This window comes from Plasmopara halstedii (assembly GCF_900000015.1).
Source record: "Plasmopara halstedii genome assembly, contig: Scaffold_2604, whole genome shotgun sequence".
In the NCBI taxonomy this organism is placed as follows: domain Eukaryota; phylum Oomycota; class Peronosporomycetes; order Peronosporales; family Peronosporaceae; genus Plasmopara; species Plasmopara halstedii.
In genome coordinates this window covers 255,716-271,715 of record NW_020189511.1, presented here as the reverse complement: position 1 = coordinate 271,715, position 16,000 = coordinate 255,716, and the positions used below count along the sequence as shown (strand labels likewise).

Here is a 16,000-nt window from a genome sequence, read left to right as displayed (position 1 = left end):
TCTATATTTTTAGGAGCATCAATGCATCATTCATGATGAGTATCATGGATAAAAACTAATTGCTAGGGACTTTGCTGATACACCTACATCAATTACTCAAGATTTTGTTTCGACGCCACTGTCGACTACCATCGCTTTAATATTTACTTCCGGGGCACTTTATAGCTTAGGATTTGACTGGGTATATCTATCATTCAGGATGCCTTAGATGGCTCGAACATTGAGTCTGTCTAAATTGATTCAGTTGCTTTCGTGGCAACAGCTGTAATTCCATCCGAGATATCAGAATCCCACGAATCGCCTTCCTACAGCTTAAGCTTCGCTTTAGCTAGTCGAACCCGACGCTGAGCGCTATCAAAAAGCTTCTGTCGTTTTTTGCTCACTCTGAGTCATGGTGGAAAGGTAAGTTAGAAAGGCATATGAGTCGGTGCTTAAAAGGATGTCTCCATTTAATATATTATCAAACTAGCTGGGCTCTTTTATCTTCCAAGTCGCCTTCTTAAAAATGACATCCGGTTTTGATTGATCAGGCGCAAGTTATCGCGAGGCTCTTATAAATCAGACTCATTACCAATTCAGCTTACCCTATCGCGTCTTCTTGTGTACCATGATCTTCTCCGCCTCATAAGTATCACCTCGCCTAATAGTAGCATCTGTGGTTTATGTCTAAGCAAATTTAAGAACATTTGGTGCCATGTAGAAAGAATGACCGTATTTTAACGGATTTAAACTCGGTAGCGATCAATTTCAACGCTTTTATATCAAGTGTGTATCATACGCTTGGTCTGATCTGAAATTTCTACTCGATCTCACCGGATTTCATATATTATGACTCAGATCCGCTTTTTACCTTTGTACTTTACCTTGAGCTTCATTTGGGATGATACCAATTGAGTGGGGAAACGTGCTATCGTATTTTTGATAGGTAATATAGTTAGTTTTGCATTAGCTGGAAGGTACTATAGTTAGTTTTTGCTTTATGTTACTGTTTAATTGCACGACTTTTCTCATTCAACCATGAACACAAGAATCGTTGTTGTAGTGTTTATGCGCAGTAAATATAGTTTTGACGTGAAAATCGCGTAGCTCAACATTGAGATGAATTTGATGGCAGTCAAAATTTGGTCGCTTCACCCAAAAGTCAAGCTCTATGCCAAGAGTTGGGGTATACGCGAAGCTATGTTGAAGCCATTGACAATATTTTCTTGTTTTAAACTTTAACTCCTTTACATCAAGGAAAGAGCTTGAACCCCGATAATGCCGAATTTGGGGTCATAGCATAATGATACAGAAGCTGATCGAAAGCACCATATAGTATAGAAATGTTTCATGCAGGTAGTTGTCTATATATTAAGTGATACCATCTGCAAATACTTGACATTTGTCATCGAAGTAATCGAGCACTGTTTTGGTTTGAGTATCGGTAATGATCGATTTGGCCTTTGTTTATACTTTGTAGTTCTGTACAACAGTTTCATACCAATCAGGATGAAGAACACAGGTTTTCTTACAGCCTTCCTGCAAAATACCCCATTTACCTCTTAAAATTTGTCATTTAGATAGCAAATATACAATATCATCACCTGACCTTTTATCTTTAAACAAACCAGAAGTACGGCGATCATACTTAACCAACTCAATGTTGTAGTCGCTTGAAATCCAATCATTTATATGTTTTCTGAAGTGGTCACATAGCCCAGGCTCGATACAATCTTGAAACGGATTCCCACAGCTGAAAGTGATCACTGTTCATCACCTGATACTAGAATTGAGCGATCAAAGAAGAAGTTTATGTAGTCATAGTAGGACTAAAGCATACGTGGATTAGTGAGCTAATCGATAGCAATTAACAAATCAATTCGATTTTTGTTATTAAGGCGACATGACAAACTCACACGAATCATTAAGCTTTCCAAACCATGGAATACATAATGTTCAATTGTGTTCGCAAGTGCTTTGTCGCTCGGCTCCTTATGTTCATTTCAAATCGACCAAAACCACTGATGTTTACCATTTTATCAACGGCAATCATAGCCCTAGACCTACCAATATCTCCTCTCGCTGCGCGTTTGATATAGCCTCCATACAAGCCTCATGCAATCTGGTCTTGACAAAATCGTAAGTCTTGGTAATCTTCATACCAGAAGTAAGGTATAATATGAGCAAAGAAGTGTAGATGAAGTATGTTTCACTAAGTAAGCTACCAATCAACTTGCGAGCTTAATTTGCGCAGCTTTACTTGCGCGCCTCATTGCGATCGGACCCATGTTCACCAATAACACTCTCGTCGGTACAATCGATTAGTAAATTCTTAAAAATTGGGGTTTATCACTGAAGTACTATTTTAAAAGGTCTTGAGTACGAATTTAGCATTCGAGAAAGCCAGATGTCTTATCAGCTCTGATGTCGTCGATGATACCTTCATACGCTTCAACGGTAGTCAATCAGCCACACGCAAAGGCCAAAAGAATACAGACTTTAGCTGAGTGTCCGACATTTTCTACAGACCTTACCACCGCGAAGCTTGTTCTCATTACGCTTAGAGTAGCATTTAACGAATGAAGCTCCGGCGATGTTGGCCGCTATTTTCACGTAGATATCCCTCTTCTCTCGATCAATAGAATGAACTAGTCCCTCCGAATTATATTCACGCAAATTCTTGTATTGAAGTTCCCCGAAGGACATATCTTTACGTACTTCGCACATCTGATCAAGACGTTGCCGTCGATGTTACAGGCTTATTACTGATACGTTCAGCGGTGTCAGCGTTCAGTTGGCGGTAGCATAGATCACATAGATACATTTGCTCGTGCTGCAAGTATTCGAGTGCTCGAGTGTCACACCAAAATTTGTTTTGTCTTAGCCATCCAGTTTTTGTACTCTACCATCAGCTGGAAAAATGGGATGCGTTCGCCGGCTTGTTTTCCGGAAACTGGAGATTACTGAAGCAAATCTGATACATGATATTTTCCGGGAGGCGAGGTAGCGACACCCTTTAAAGATTATCGTTGAGCCTTGTCAGCCTTGATAATGAGACTTTGTCGAGGTTGTTGTGCGGTCTCTGATCGATTTCATCTCCTTTTACTCCCACACGAACTTTACTCGTTCGTAGTCATCGTTAATCATATTTGTTCTTCGGAGCTTGCTGTCAAAAGCTGCAATTAGTGCATTGTATGCAGTAATGAACTCGTAAGGGAAAAGACCCTTACCAAGACCACACACTCATTTCATGTTGTCATCGCATATTAAGCGCTGTAAGATATTAATCGTAGCTGGTATTACATGGTCGCTAGTACCGAGCATTTTCATGTCAGGTGAAGCAATGCACATCTAGCTGCAATTCTTGTTAATATAGCTTGATGTTGTCGGTACCGATGATAGCAAACAAATCCTACTTAACAAAGATGATGTTGTAACGACCAGAAATGAAGCCGTACATGATCAAGCAGATGCTTTAACCTCCCAAAATCAGACCTTTACTTTCCAAAGCCGAGATTGCTTTCAAAGCCAAAGAAGTTGGCATATATTCCTTGTTTGATACAACCCTCCACATCAGACATCTTGTAGACCTTACATAGATTGACACCTGGGAATTTTATGCCTTTCAAACCGTTATCGCTGAGATCTTCTATCAAAACATTGACATTTTACAGATGTACCTGTTAAAGTTCTGAGCGGACGTGAAGAAGCTTATCGGAAGCGAGGTTGAAAATTCGTCGAGCGGAGGAACCGAAGTGAAGGCTCTTGCGGTGATGAAAGGAAATCTGACGGTGGTTAATTTGTTGGGGCTTAACTTTCTATTTTTTCCGTAACCATTCATTCTACATAACGACATTACTTTTAACTATAAAAATAAAAATCAATTTGAACCGCGGTTCGAATTGGTTTGGGTTAGGTTGTGTTTATTACCTCAAGCCCACAACCCAAAATAAGCTATGATGCGCCTCTTCAACGCGAACACGCGAGTATGCCAAGTGATCTCGTCAACTCCATATGACGCGGTCTTGGTCGACCCTTGGTCATGATTGCCGCCAACATCTTTGAAGTTTAACAATAATCTAGCTTGACCTTATTTCCATGACTTCATCACGGATGTGATGGTAAATAATGTCGATGTGCTTGGCACGGCCATGATTTTCTGTGTTTTTCGTCATCTTGATGCATGACTGATTGTCCTCCATAATCTTGAGCTCGGGTCCGCTTTCATAGCCTGCAGCATCCATCATTTCGCGCAACAATTGAAGAACAACACTAGCCTTCTTATATTGCTAAACTTAGCGCAATGTATTGCTTCACTTGTTGATAGCAACACATTTGATTGCTACTTGCTACCTCAAGTAACCGGAGCACCCATAAAAATGAATACATATCCCGAAGTCGATTTCCGGTGTGCATGGTCCCCTGCCCAGTCTGCATCCGGGTGGCCACAGAAGTCCACCTTGTATTTAGCCTTAAAGCAAATGCCGTGCGACTTGGTTCCTTGGTAATAAACGCTTGACTGTCATCCAGTGCTAAAATTGAAGATATCTATAAAGCGCGAAACACAGCCCACAGCGAAAGCAATGTCCGGCCGAGTTGCAATCATCAAGTGGATCAATGCGCCCACTGCTTCGCGAATGCGGCGTGTTGCATTGCTTGGAACAAGTCGAGTATTATTATTCGTTGGGCTAATGACGGCTCTGCAGTTGTTCATACCGAAACGATTCAGTACATCGTCAATGTAGCGTCGCTGACACATCATCACGCTGCCGTCGTCGTTGTCAACCAGCTCGATGCACGACGCCAAAGCACACTTGCCGCTATCATTCATCTTGAAGCATCCTTCCAATTCACATCTCGTTAGCGCCATCGATATTTCGAGCTGCCGGTCGCCAATACATCATCCACGTGAACCAGTAGCAGCACACACACTCCATCTGAAGTCTCAAGGATTAAGGCACGGGTCAAAAGTTCAACTCTCAAAATTTTATAGAGTAGACAAGCTCATGAAAAGTTTCTTTTCATACTCTTGAAATTTTCTTGAGTTCTTAAATTGCCTTCACCAGCTCAAAGCATTCAACGCCCTCATCAAAGTCTTTACCTTGAGGGGCAGCGCAATCCACCTTTTACTTCATTTCACCGTACAGAAAAGCAGTCATTCAGTCCAGTCGATCTGTCCATTTAAAGCACTTAGTGATTGCAATCACCATGCGAAGTGTCACGTTCTTCTCATGCGAACGTCTCCGTCTAATCAATACCATAGTCCGGCTTGAGCCGTCTCGCCACGAGACGCGCCTTGTATTTTTCGATCGATCCATCCGCTTTCGCTTGATCTTTAACACCTGTTTGGTGCCAACGATGTGTTGTCCAGCTGTCAATTTGGTCACGCGAACACGCCACGAAGTTTCCTCGACGATAGTTTAGCACAAATTGCATTGCGTCAATGCTTTTGATCCGGTCCATTAACAGCTTTCTCGAATGTTGTAAGCTCAAAAGAGCCTGATCCTTCGATCACATTAGCACTCGCTCACCAGAAGACTCGAGGTGTGGCATCAGATTTATCATCGTTGTCCCTGCGTTTGCGCTCTTCTTCATTTATTCTGATGCTGGGTCGTCGTTTGGCCGAGTATGTGTCGTAGTCATCCTGCGCACTTGCTTCTTCTGGCCCAGCTTGTGACGAGTTGGACCAGTCCGTTGAATGTCTTGTTCATGGAGAACCACCAGGCTTTTTCGTTTTCCAGCTTGTCTGTGCTCAATGATTCGATGCTGATCGATAAAATCCATCAAACCAAAGTCCAGCGCAGTGTTATCAACAACTTCTTGTGGTGGTTTCGGTCAGAGTTCAAACACTGATTCATAAAAAGTGATGTCGCGCGATATTACCACTTGAGCTGATTTAACGTCGTAAACTCAACGACGTGCCACGCGGACTTAGTCAGGAATACGCCATGCATGTAACGGCCCCAAATTGCATAGTTGTTCCCGTTGAGCTTGTCAATGAGAATCTTGGGCGATGTGCCTTGGGTACAGGTCGCGGGGGTTGGGCTTATAACCTGCTAAAGTTCTGAGTGGACGTTAAGGAGCTTAAAGCAAGAGAAGTTGAAAGGTCGTCGAGCAGAGGAACCGAAGCGAAGACTCTTGCAGGGAAGTAAAGAAATTTTGAGGTGATTTATTTATTCGGGCTTAACTTTCTCTTCTTTCCGTAACCACTCATTCTACATAACAAAATTACCTTTAAACATAAATCGTAAAAACAATACTAAAGCGCGGTTCGGATTGCTTCGGATTAGGTTGTGTACATTACCCGGAGCCCACAACTTAAAACAACCCATAATAGTATCTTCATGGGTACCTCACCAAGTAAATTGAACATATTCGTTAGTAGCATCTATGGAACATCATTAACAAACAACGCACCTACCCGGTAACGCTATCAGCTACTGTTACAGGCACAAGAATATGCTCGTTTGTGAAGACAGTATTCTCTCGTGTTGAGTCGCAGTAGGCTCAAGGATGGACAAACGATGAAATGATCGATGTACTGGTCAGCATTCCTGATTAATTATTAGCAATCATATTGTCGTTGGTGAATAGTTTGCTCAACTGGGAGGGTTTCGATATTCACAAGCTCGCACTAACTGTTTTAATCGGTCTTGGCGTCTCAACGAGCACCATTTCATTATATTGAAGTATATCGGTACTCTTGATGAGAAGAGCATGACGCTCGATGGATTGAATATCCATTGTTTCGTTACCCTAGTCCATTCTATGAATGCATTAAGCATTCTAGAAGCTACATATTTCTTAAATACGTTAATATCAAGTAAGAAACAGTCTTCAACTTCATCGAGCTGCAGTAGGGCAATGGGCTGTAAACTTTTAAATTAAATCAATGAATATTTACTCCACTTGATTGAACGGTGGTGAATGTCTCCTTCGTTTGAGCTTGAGACCTTCGAGGATCCTTCCTAGGGCTCTGAACTGTACGCCAAAATATACAATGGAAAGAAGCACTTGCTGTTGACCGTTGGAAAATTGAACACATGCTTCTGTTTGCCGTTAATATTAGGGATAACAGCTTCGCTATATCCGAGAGCAAGGTCGTGATGATAGCTGAAAACCGTAAGAGCAGTGATCGCCTCAAGGTTACACCCAGAGCCGGGATAGCTCAGTTTGTCAGCTAACTTCATCAAACGAATTTTGAGATCACTTTTCTCTAAATATCAGCTTTGCTAATGGTAGTGGTAAAGTAAATGAATACATGACTATTAGCGAAATTTGAGTAAAGTAGCGATTTACGTCAGGATCAAATTTGTTTACAAGTTTGCACCCGAGAGATATGTTTTACCTTTATTGCACTCGTTTGTGGGGAGAACAAACGAGTGCAGTTAAGGTAAATATTCCAGCTTGTTGTTGAAAACAAAAGCTCAGCACCCTCTTTCAAATGTGATTATGTGTGATTACCATTGTAAAAATGATGCTGGGGGTCAGCCAGTAGTCAGGCAACGAGAACAACTCAAGGTTCATAACCAAAACATTGTACTGCTTTGCTACTAAACTCTTGTTGATCTGACGAGATACGTTGCTAAACAGAGACCGTCCTGCTTGTTCTACCACGAATTTTAACACGGTAGCTACTACCCCATTTGTTCGGTTGAATATCAAACCTTTCTAATCCTTCGAGTTCGTATGCAAGCACGTTGCCTATAAGTGTACATGTTGCGTTGCTAATGAAGCAACAGTGTGCTTGGCTATGTAGACATGACTCAATAATTCTTTTTGATTTTATATTTTAGTTTTTTTTTTTTAAATTTGGCATATGAGCGTTAGTGCATTTAATTTACTTTCTAACTGAAAATAAAAATCCATGTTTCATGTGTTTTCTACCATTATCGTCGTAGATGACAAGCGAGCGTCGCGTGCGCGCTGATAGTCGCGCTTTTCGATAGAAAGATATTGTCACGGTAATCGTCAGCACTTTATTAATTCGCTACGTTCGTTTTGAACTTACGGTAACTTTCCATCGATTTACCAGAAATGAGATTAATAAATTATTGACCCACTCAAATATTAAATTCACTACCTTCTAACAAAAATCACATGCATAACTCGTAGCTGTATACTTATAGCTCATCCTTTAACTTTAATATGTGGGATGCTGCTCATTCTTTGCTGAGCCATCCAGTCTACCAATATATTTCACTCATACTCCCGTTTTGATGCACACAATCGTGCTTTCAGATAGACTAGGAGCTGACAAAGATGAGAGAACCGTGTGGATTCCACTCTGGAATAATGGCGTAAGCATGATCAATAGTTGGATCACCAAGAGCACCTGGGGATTTGTACACGTCAATACTTACCTTGACATTCATTTTAGTAGATTTTGTACATCGGACGAGCTTGTTATCTCGTGAGAAAGAAATTTCTTGTCATTGTATCTTTCTTGCGTCGTGTTTGCGCTGGTAGTAGCGCCTCTGTAGTTCCTTGCCAGCATGGTATAGCTTAAGAAACTACGCCATGATACTATATGAATAATTATTCTTTATCACACTCGATCAAGATGATTGAGAAGTTAAAGACACTATGCTTTCATAAAGTTACCTCTTTCCTCTTCTTCTGTTTTCCTATTTGCCCAGTGAGAGTTGTTGTTCTTGAGGATATCGCTGAGCTTCTCAATAGCAAAAAAACAGCGAAGTACGCTCGGTCAATTCTTGATGGTCAAATCGATCAATTCTTGTCGGATAGCTTGTAACGTTGTCTCGTCCTTTACTCCCTCGTTCTTGTTGTCAAACTTTGATTTGCAATGCTGCCAAATTGCTCAGATCTATGCTAACTTCTATCATTTGACACATGATACGCTAGCGGCAGAAGTTATTAAACCTCCTTTTTCGTCGATGTGATTCTCTCCGAAGGCCAAAATAATGATGTTAATGACAACCAATATGACAGGTACAAAGCACTGAGCGTTGATGTTCCACCGTCTGTATCCTGCTCTACACAGGATTATTAGCAACAACATATCCAACAATCAGAGGCAAGAACACATACGCTTATATTGCAACAAGGTCGAGCGAGTTACACCAATGTCAGCCACCACCAGTATATGTATTTGGCCTTCACCCGGTTGAAAATTATCGCCAAAAAGCTTGGGATTCTTGATCTAGTGTGGCTCTCATCTGCACATAGCCTTGCGGGTATCCACGTTCATCGAGTGCCACAGAAGCCGCACCAGCCTCATCGATCCACACGCCGCCCTCCGTCTTGGCTAGGAAGAGCTGCAACCTGTTGGCATCGCACTTGATCGTGTTTGGATTCTTCTTCTTGATTCCCTTTTTCAACGCCGCGACCGACTCAGTATCGTTAATGTCCACTGAAAACGCATTGCCCGCTGCACCAACGATAGCACAACAGAGCTTGACCATCTTTAACAAATTGGAAGGAAGATGAAGGGAGGGAGAATTATTGGCGTACTTGAGCGGACATGATGGGGTGTGACATATGAGGAGCTGGTCCGAACTAATCATTGTGGTAAAGTTCTTTTCTATTGCTTTAAATGTTGGCGACCGATATGCGAGGAACTTATCTGTTTTCAAATAGCATACTCGCTACATTCTCATATGATGACCACACGACACCGCACTTGTTTGCTAAACGGTCCTTCACAATGACTACGTTTGCATTATCAAACAATTGTTGACGAACTTCGGACTTGATCAAGAGGCTGCAATAAGACCCGTTGATGGCTTGCCGTCACTAACGAGGCATTCTCGCCAGTGGACGACCATCGGCACGTATAAACAGATCGCACGATGCGATTCGTATACAAGCAATTCGAGAAGATGTTCTTGAGGTTGGCATAAAGGAGTGCAATTCAAGCCAGTAACGTTGATTTCGTTTTCTATAAGCTGCTTGCTTTGCTTTTACCGCACAGATGAAGTGGTAGGATGCAGTGAAAATACGGGATCACAATCTAGAGGTAACAGAAAATGGCTTTCACCAGCATTGACCGTATTTGAATAGTAGTCACTGTTACAATTTGTAAATCTTGACATTCACGAGCTGGTAAGCCAAGAAAAAAGGAAGCTTGCAATATTTGGCTGGCTTGATGTAGACCGTGTCAATGCGAATCTGAATGTCGTTCTTTTACGACGAAGATCCCTGATATAGTAGAAAAAATACTTGACACTTATCAGAGAAGTACTACGAGACGTTTGACACTGTCTTACTTCAAGCCGCAAAATCAACCGGTGAAAAGGAGACTCGACAACTTGTCGTAATCGTCGAAACGTTTTCTTTCCTCGTAAACCTAGAAGATCACCGAAGACAAAGCTGCAAATATTCGAACGTAACCAATGCCTTTAGTCCTAGATATATAAAAGAAATATCGTAACAACCAAACTGTATGGCGAGATGGATGGCAAAAGGATGTGAAATTTGATTGGATTGACGAAAGCATTTGATGTGTGTCCTAAACGAAACGAGTAAAGATGCATGTGCGCCTGAATCGTCCACGTCATCTAAAAGAATTACACGCTTATCTTTCGACTGTCTCCAATATTCTTAACACTCCTCATTACCGTCCCCATGTTGCCTTGATAGTTAATTTGTTCCTTTATACCCCACTGCGCCTCATGTCCTATGCTTCAGAAGCATGAAAGCTCCAAAGCGAACTTAGTTAGTGGCAGCTTTTTTCGACACAGCAGAGGTACCCTCACGGAAACCGTGCTTGAAACGACGCTGGACGGTCTTCAAGTGGCGCATACGACCAGTGCCCGTCGTGCGGCGACGCAAAGCTTTCTGGCTCCAGTTGACTGAACTCGGTCGTTAACAAAATGAATACTACTGATAAAAAATAATGTACTTACATTTGCGCATCTTGGCAGCGGGATATCCACATGAAGAGCAAGTACTTTTCTGGATATGGTAAGAGCTGCGCCCACACCGTCTACAGATGGTGTGGGTCTTGTTGTGACGCATACCGAAACTCTGCGTACCTTTCGTCTAAATGCCAGAAACACCCAAAGTTTTGTCAGTCTCATTATGTCTTGTGCACCTCGTGCTAAAGTCGATCAGCTTCATCTCCGTTTCCTCTAGAATCTCGATTGCAATTCTGCTTTCGATCTACCTAAATATGTTCAATCATCTCGCTATCTATGGCTTGTGCTCGATTGCAAGTCCAATGACGCCGACAGCGCGAGAGTAGCAGAGGAAACGGAGAGAAACGTGGATGAGATATATTCACCACATGCTGATTCTTGTAGGTGGTATATATGTTGAAAAAAGAAGCCGTACCATCTTAGATTCGGGCTTGGGATTACAACAAGGAGCTGAAGGAAGGGTAAAGTAAGTCTAGCAGAGTGAAGCGCTCCTGCTGACCATACACAAAGGCCTTTAAAATTTGCTTCATACAAATTACAAATGTAAGCCAAATTCGCTTCACTCGAACCAACCAAATGCAGGTGGGCTAGGGGTTGATTTATTGAGGAAATTACACCGAATCATAGACTGCACGAATGTTTTTTATTTCTCGAAGAAGAGATAGAGATGTTGTGATCTCTGTATCTCGCATACCGACGGTGAATGTGAATGATGTTCATCCGCGTACAATTAATGAGCTTGGACTTGCTCGTTGAGTGAAACTTGCGATTTAGAAACAAATTTTTGCTGCCTTCAGTTGATGAAGCAAATTATATTTTCTGCTATACAAATGTTTGCTGCAGATGATGATCACGTCATGTAGTAGTTAAATGGTAGACGTAGAAATTCTTACTTGTAATGCATTTTATTATCGCTAGACTAGACAAGTGATCGAGTTAAATTGGAATATCTATCTTTTGTAACTTCTCGCTTATAGCGATGATGATGTATTTGAAAAATATACAAGGAATAGTAGTAATAAGCGAAAGAAACTATAGAATCACAGGATTGTGCAGTGCTACGTATAGCCGGAAAAAAGATAAAAGGAATATTCATTCTATCAATACGCTTGATAGGTCAATGGCCATCATTTCTCAAGCATCCTCTGATTGATATTCTTAATTTTACTTCTTAAAGCATTTTCCAACAATATATGTCTTAACTTTTGCTGTTGTCATCAATATAAGTACGTTTTGACATAATTTTTAATGTTTTAGTCAGCCACCAAGATACTAATACTCCTCTAAATAATTACTAGCATTCACAAAATTAACATATAATGAATAACTTACCAGTTTCGATGTTGTTGTAACATTGCATCGAACAATCCCAGTTGAGCTCGCGAGACTGCAGCACAGTCGTTTGAAAATATAGTGGATGATGAAGGCGTTACGTGGTTTTCGGTCAGCAAGCCTGTAGCACAAGAACAGCGCTAGTCCCAGCATCGGTGGCCGACAAGTTTGGCAAGCGTCTAGTCTTTAACTAAGGGTGCAAACGTCAGCTCTTGGCGTGGAATGTCGTGATATGGGTTATCGTTAGGCTAGCATTTAACAATTGGGGGGATTTCTCCTGTATCAAGCAACAATTGAGACGACCCTTCCTACGAATGGGCAATTCGGGAGCTATTGCATGATGTGAGAATCAGAAGCTTTCGTCGACAAATCAATCATAGAGCAGATTTGAAGAAGATTCTTGTGAATTACATCTACAGACTTCCAAGAACCTTGTGATGGGATGCAAATTATATGTTCACATCACACTGTTGTCACTCGGACGTACATCCAACCTCCGATGTACCTAGGTTAAATACCGTGATCAAGTATCATTATGAGTACTGGCAAGAGTGCGACTTCACAATTAGAAATTCACGGGACACGTGGGTTACGTAATACTCCACATAAAGCGTTAATTTTGTCGACAGTAAAACAGATATACCAAGTACCCATCAGAGTTAGATCTAGTTCCAAATAGAATTCACTCCTGGCAATGAGAAGAAATAAAACTAGCCATTCAACTAGCCTTCGTTTCGATGGATATAAGGTTATACGAGCTAATTTAATATGTGTTTCTTGGAATGAACTCGTAGTGGTAAAGTTTCCATTTGTCTTAGGTGCGCGGCAACACCGTTGCAATTGTTAGTACTTGTCGCCAATCGACGACTGAATCTGAGCAAAAATGGACCCTTCGTAAGGATGACGTATAACTTATTCAAATTTCTATTTTCAGGGCACCAATACACGCTTGACAAGCTCATCTCCGTAAATTTCCGAGCGATGTGCAATGGTCAGTTCAGAGCTCGGGTTCGATTCATTTCGCATCAGCTCGTCAACCAGGTATAGGCATCGCTGGTGAGACGCATCGCAGAATGCCGTGAAGCCGTAAACAGACGTCGATGAAAGTACAATCGGCTCAAAAAGTTTTATTGATCATGATTATATCGTCTAGCTCTATGAGGGCAAGGGCAGGAGGGTCTCTTATTTAAAAGAGTAGAGCAGATATTGTCAAGAATTCAACTAAACTCTAGAAGGAGTAAGAGCGCATCGTGTCAGCGGTTTTCAAGCTATGAGGCTGCATGAGAATGGTCCTTTTAAGTGCAGGTTGTCCTTTGTAATTGTTACGTTGCTGACATGGGAAATGTTGAAGCGACTGTTGTCGCAAGTGCTCGCGCCTCGAAGACATGCATACATTCTGCAGCCAATTTTTTGTCAATCCGTTCAAAGAGGCAAGGTGTTGAGGACTTGCGGATTCGCATCGCCTCGATGGCGGTAAACTCTTTTTGAGGAATGAAACGTTAATCATCTCCTTTTTGGTTGAAAAATATATATGGTAGGTCTCCCACGCAGGGCTGGTTTGCGAACCCGTCGCGGAGTCAGTTGCCACAGGCTGGGATATTGGGGAAATTGGCTTATGGTACCTCGTGGAGATCGAGGTCAATGAACCCCAGCCCCGACCAAAAAAATACGCTAGGAGAGGTAGGGCTCACAGCCCATGGTAGTTAGTTAACAATATCAACGTTTCGGACTTTCAGAAGCCGTGTAAAGCCTCTAGATTCAGTATCGTCGTGCAATTTCGTACGACGTATGAGTCTAAACGATGTAGACTCGTTTCTTGAACTTTGCACCTCTGCTAAAACAGAATTTGACCACATTGCAAGATTTGAAAGTTTAATCTCTGAACGGGTTGCCAATCACCACGCACAGATTGAGATCACCTGGAAGCGCCGAGCCGAGAATTCTCAAGTACCTCAAGCTTTACGCTTGCTTATTTGGCTTACCAAAAGAGTATCAATGGAATATGTGTCATACAAAATGATCTGCTTCGCCAAGTACAAAGTGGGACGTTAGCTTTACTAGACCTAGTATCATCCTTGATTTTGTGTGATTGAAATTTGCGAGCCGTGGATTTTCTTATTGTCAAAAATTAGGTGACATTGACTGCTAAGCTAGTTGGGCTTAAATAAGTCACAATTGCAGCTGTCACTGACACTGGAATTAGTGAGAATACAGTCGAACTATTCTTTGACAAAGTCTTTGACCGAATGGCTCCTATTGCAATGTTCCAGACTGATTTAGCACATTACAGCAAGGCAAGTTTTTCTCAAAGTGCTAAGAAACTTGTCTGTGTGTATCCAACGCAGGCTAATCCCGATTCAGTTTTCTGATGGAACGCGTAAATGAGGTAGTGGCAATCATCTGCGCTGAGCTAGTGTGTTGTCAAGGCGCAACGCTCTTCGCGTTGAGGCTGCCTTTAAAGGCAGTACATGCCTCTACTGGCTTAACCCAAATATAAAACGTGTTTTGACACCGCCATGAAGTTGCTCCGGCCTTGTTGGGGCAAAAGCTGTCGATTTCTGATATATGTCACGCCACCCTTTGTAGCAAGCCCGACAGCTATAATAAGAAGAGATTGAGTGCCACGCACCGAGTGCGCAAAATGAAGTTGAAAGTCAGGATATGCGACACTAAGATTAGGAAAATTCGCTTGAATGTAGCAGAGAAATCGCTCCGGCGAATGCGGTAAAGATGTCTACACATCAAGAGTCTGCCGTCTGTGAGGCAGTGTTTCGATCTTGACACATTGGTTTCCGTAAGGTCTTAGTCAGAAAGCGACTAAGGTACATTTTGTATATCATGAAGAATACAAAATCGTCCGATGTTCTTTGTGGGCTTACTACAGTACAAATGTGTCCTCTTTCTTGTAGGTAACTCAGATAAATAGCGCTCTGCAAAGGACAAAGTACGTTTCAGTCGTCTTCGGAAGCTAATTACCCTTAATTTGAGGCGGCGGTTTGATTAGGGTGTCTCAAGCCAATCGGAGCGATCGCGCTGTCCTTAGAGCGCATCTAAACACCTTGTGCTTTCAGGTAATGGCCTAGCCGGTAGCTGCACCAGCAAAGCTCTTTCAGATGTGCAATGTTGTTCTCACCAAGTAAGAAAGGCTGCGAGCATCCTCTTTAACGTTTACTTTGTTTCATACTCGCAATGCCAAGGATAAAACGACGTGCTAGTTGGACATCTGCTTAATTCGATCCGTCTTGTTAAGCCGTAAACCGTTTGAAGCTACGTTAATTCTTCATATGTAATGTGATGACCTACATGCAGGAATACAATAAGTTATTACTCGTTTATGGTGGACTTTCATGTTGACCTACAACGAATTTAAGCTGTTTAGATTTATTATACAGCAATGTCTCACGACTGTCTGGCTTTACTCTTGCAGATGCGATTGTAAGGAGAGATGTGTAGCTCAAGAGTCATGAGCAAAGATCACTGGAAATACGTAGATTGTAGCCACAAGTAGATTCTCGCTAGCTTGGTATCTGTAACGGGGTTACACGTACCCTTGTATGAAAGTACGGCTGACAAAAGATGGCGTGACCGTACGTAGGTGTGAATGACACAAGTTGGTGTCATCACAAAATGGGTTGGCTACACAGTAACAAGAAGCCACTACGTGGCAGGACTGTCAGAATTTATGCATTTTGATCAGGCTTTACTATTTGATTTGGAAAACCTAAAGTATTCGATTAAGGCGGCTCTGCTGCAAATAAAACAATTACATACAGCTTTTTTTGAGCGAAAGAGCGTCTTTACCTTAATTA

General features: G+C 41.9%; 3 protein-coding genes across 3 annotated transcripts; 1 reads left to right on the top strand and 2 right to left on the bottom strand.

Annotated features, from left to right (window-relative positions):
- Positions 1-5,607: 5,607 nt before the first annotated feature.
- Positions 5,608-5,887, top strand: PHALS_04386 (uncharacterized protein; the record flags this gene model as incomplete). The annotated part of the gene is made up of 2 exons (XM_024718494.1): positions 5,608-5,782; positions 5,871-5,887. The coding sequence occupies 2 exons, from the start codon at positions 5,608-5,610 to the stop codon at positions 5,885-5,887; spliced, it is 192 nt and encodes a 63-aa protein (XP_024583887.1).
- A 3,226-nt stretch (positions 5,888-9,113) lies between these two features.
- On the bottom strand, positions 9,114-9,404 carry PHALS_04385 (CRN-like protein; the record flags this gene model as incomplete). Its single annotated transcript, XM_024718493.1, has 1 exon — positions 9,114-9,404. One exon carries the CDS (start codon positions 9,402-9,404, stop codon positions 9,114-9,116), a length of 291 nt encoding a protein of 96 aa, XP_024583886.1.
- Positions 9,405-10,125: 721 nt separating this feature from the next.
- Positions 10,126-11,277, bottom strand: PHALS_04384 (60s ribosomal protein l37; the record flags this gene model as incomplete). Its single annotated transcript, XM_024718492.1, has 7 exons — positions 10,126-10,140; positions 10,209-10,288; positions 10,382-10,499; positions 10,560-10,618; positions 10,692-10,793; positions 10,848-10,983; positions 11,275-11,277. The coding sequence occupies 7 exons, from the start codon at positions 11,275-11,277 to the stop codon at positions 10,126-10,128; spliced, it is 513 nt and encodes a 170-aa protein (XP_024583885.1).
- Between the last annotated feature and the right edge of the window lie 4,723 nt (positions 11,278-16,000).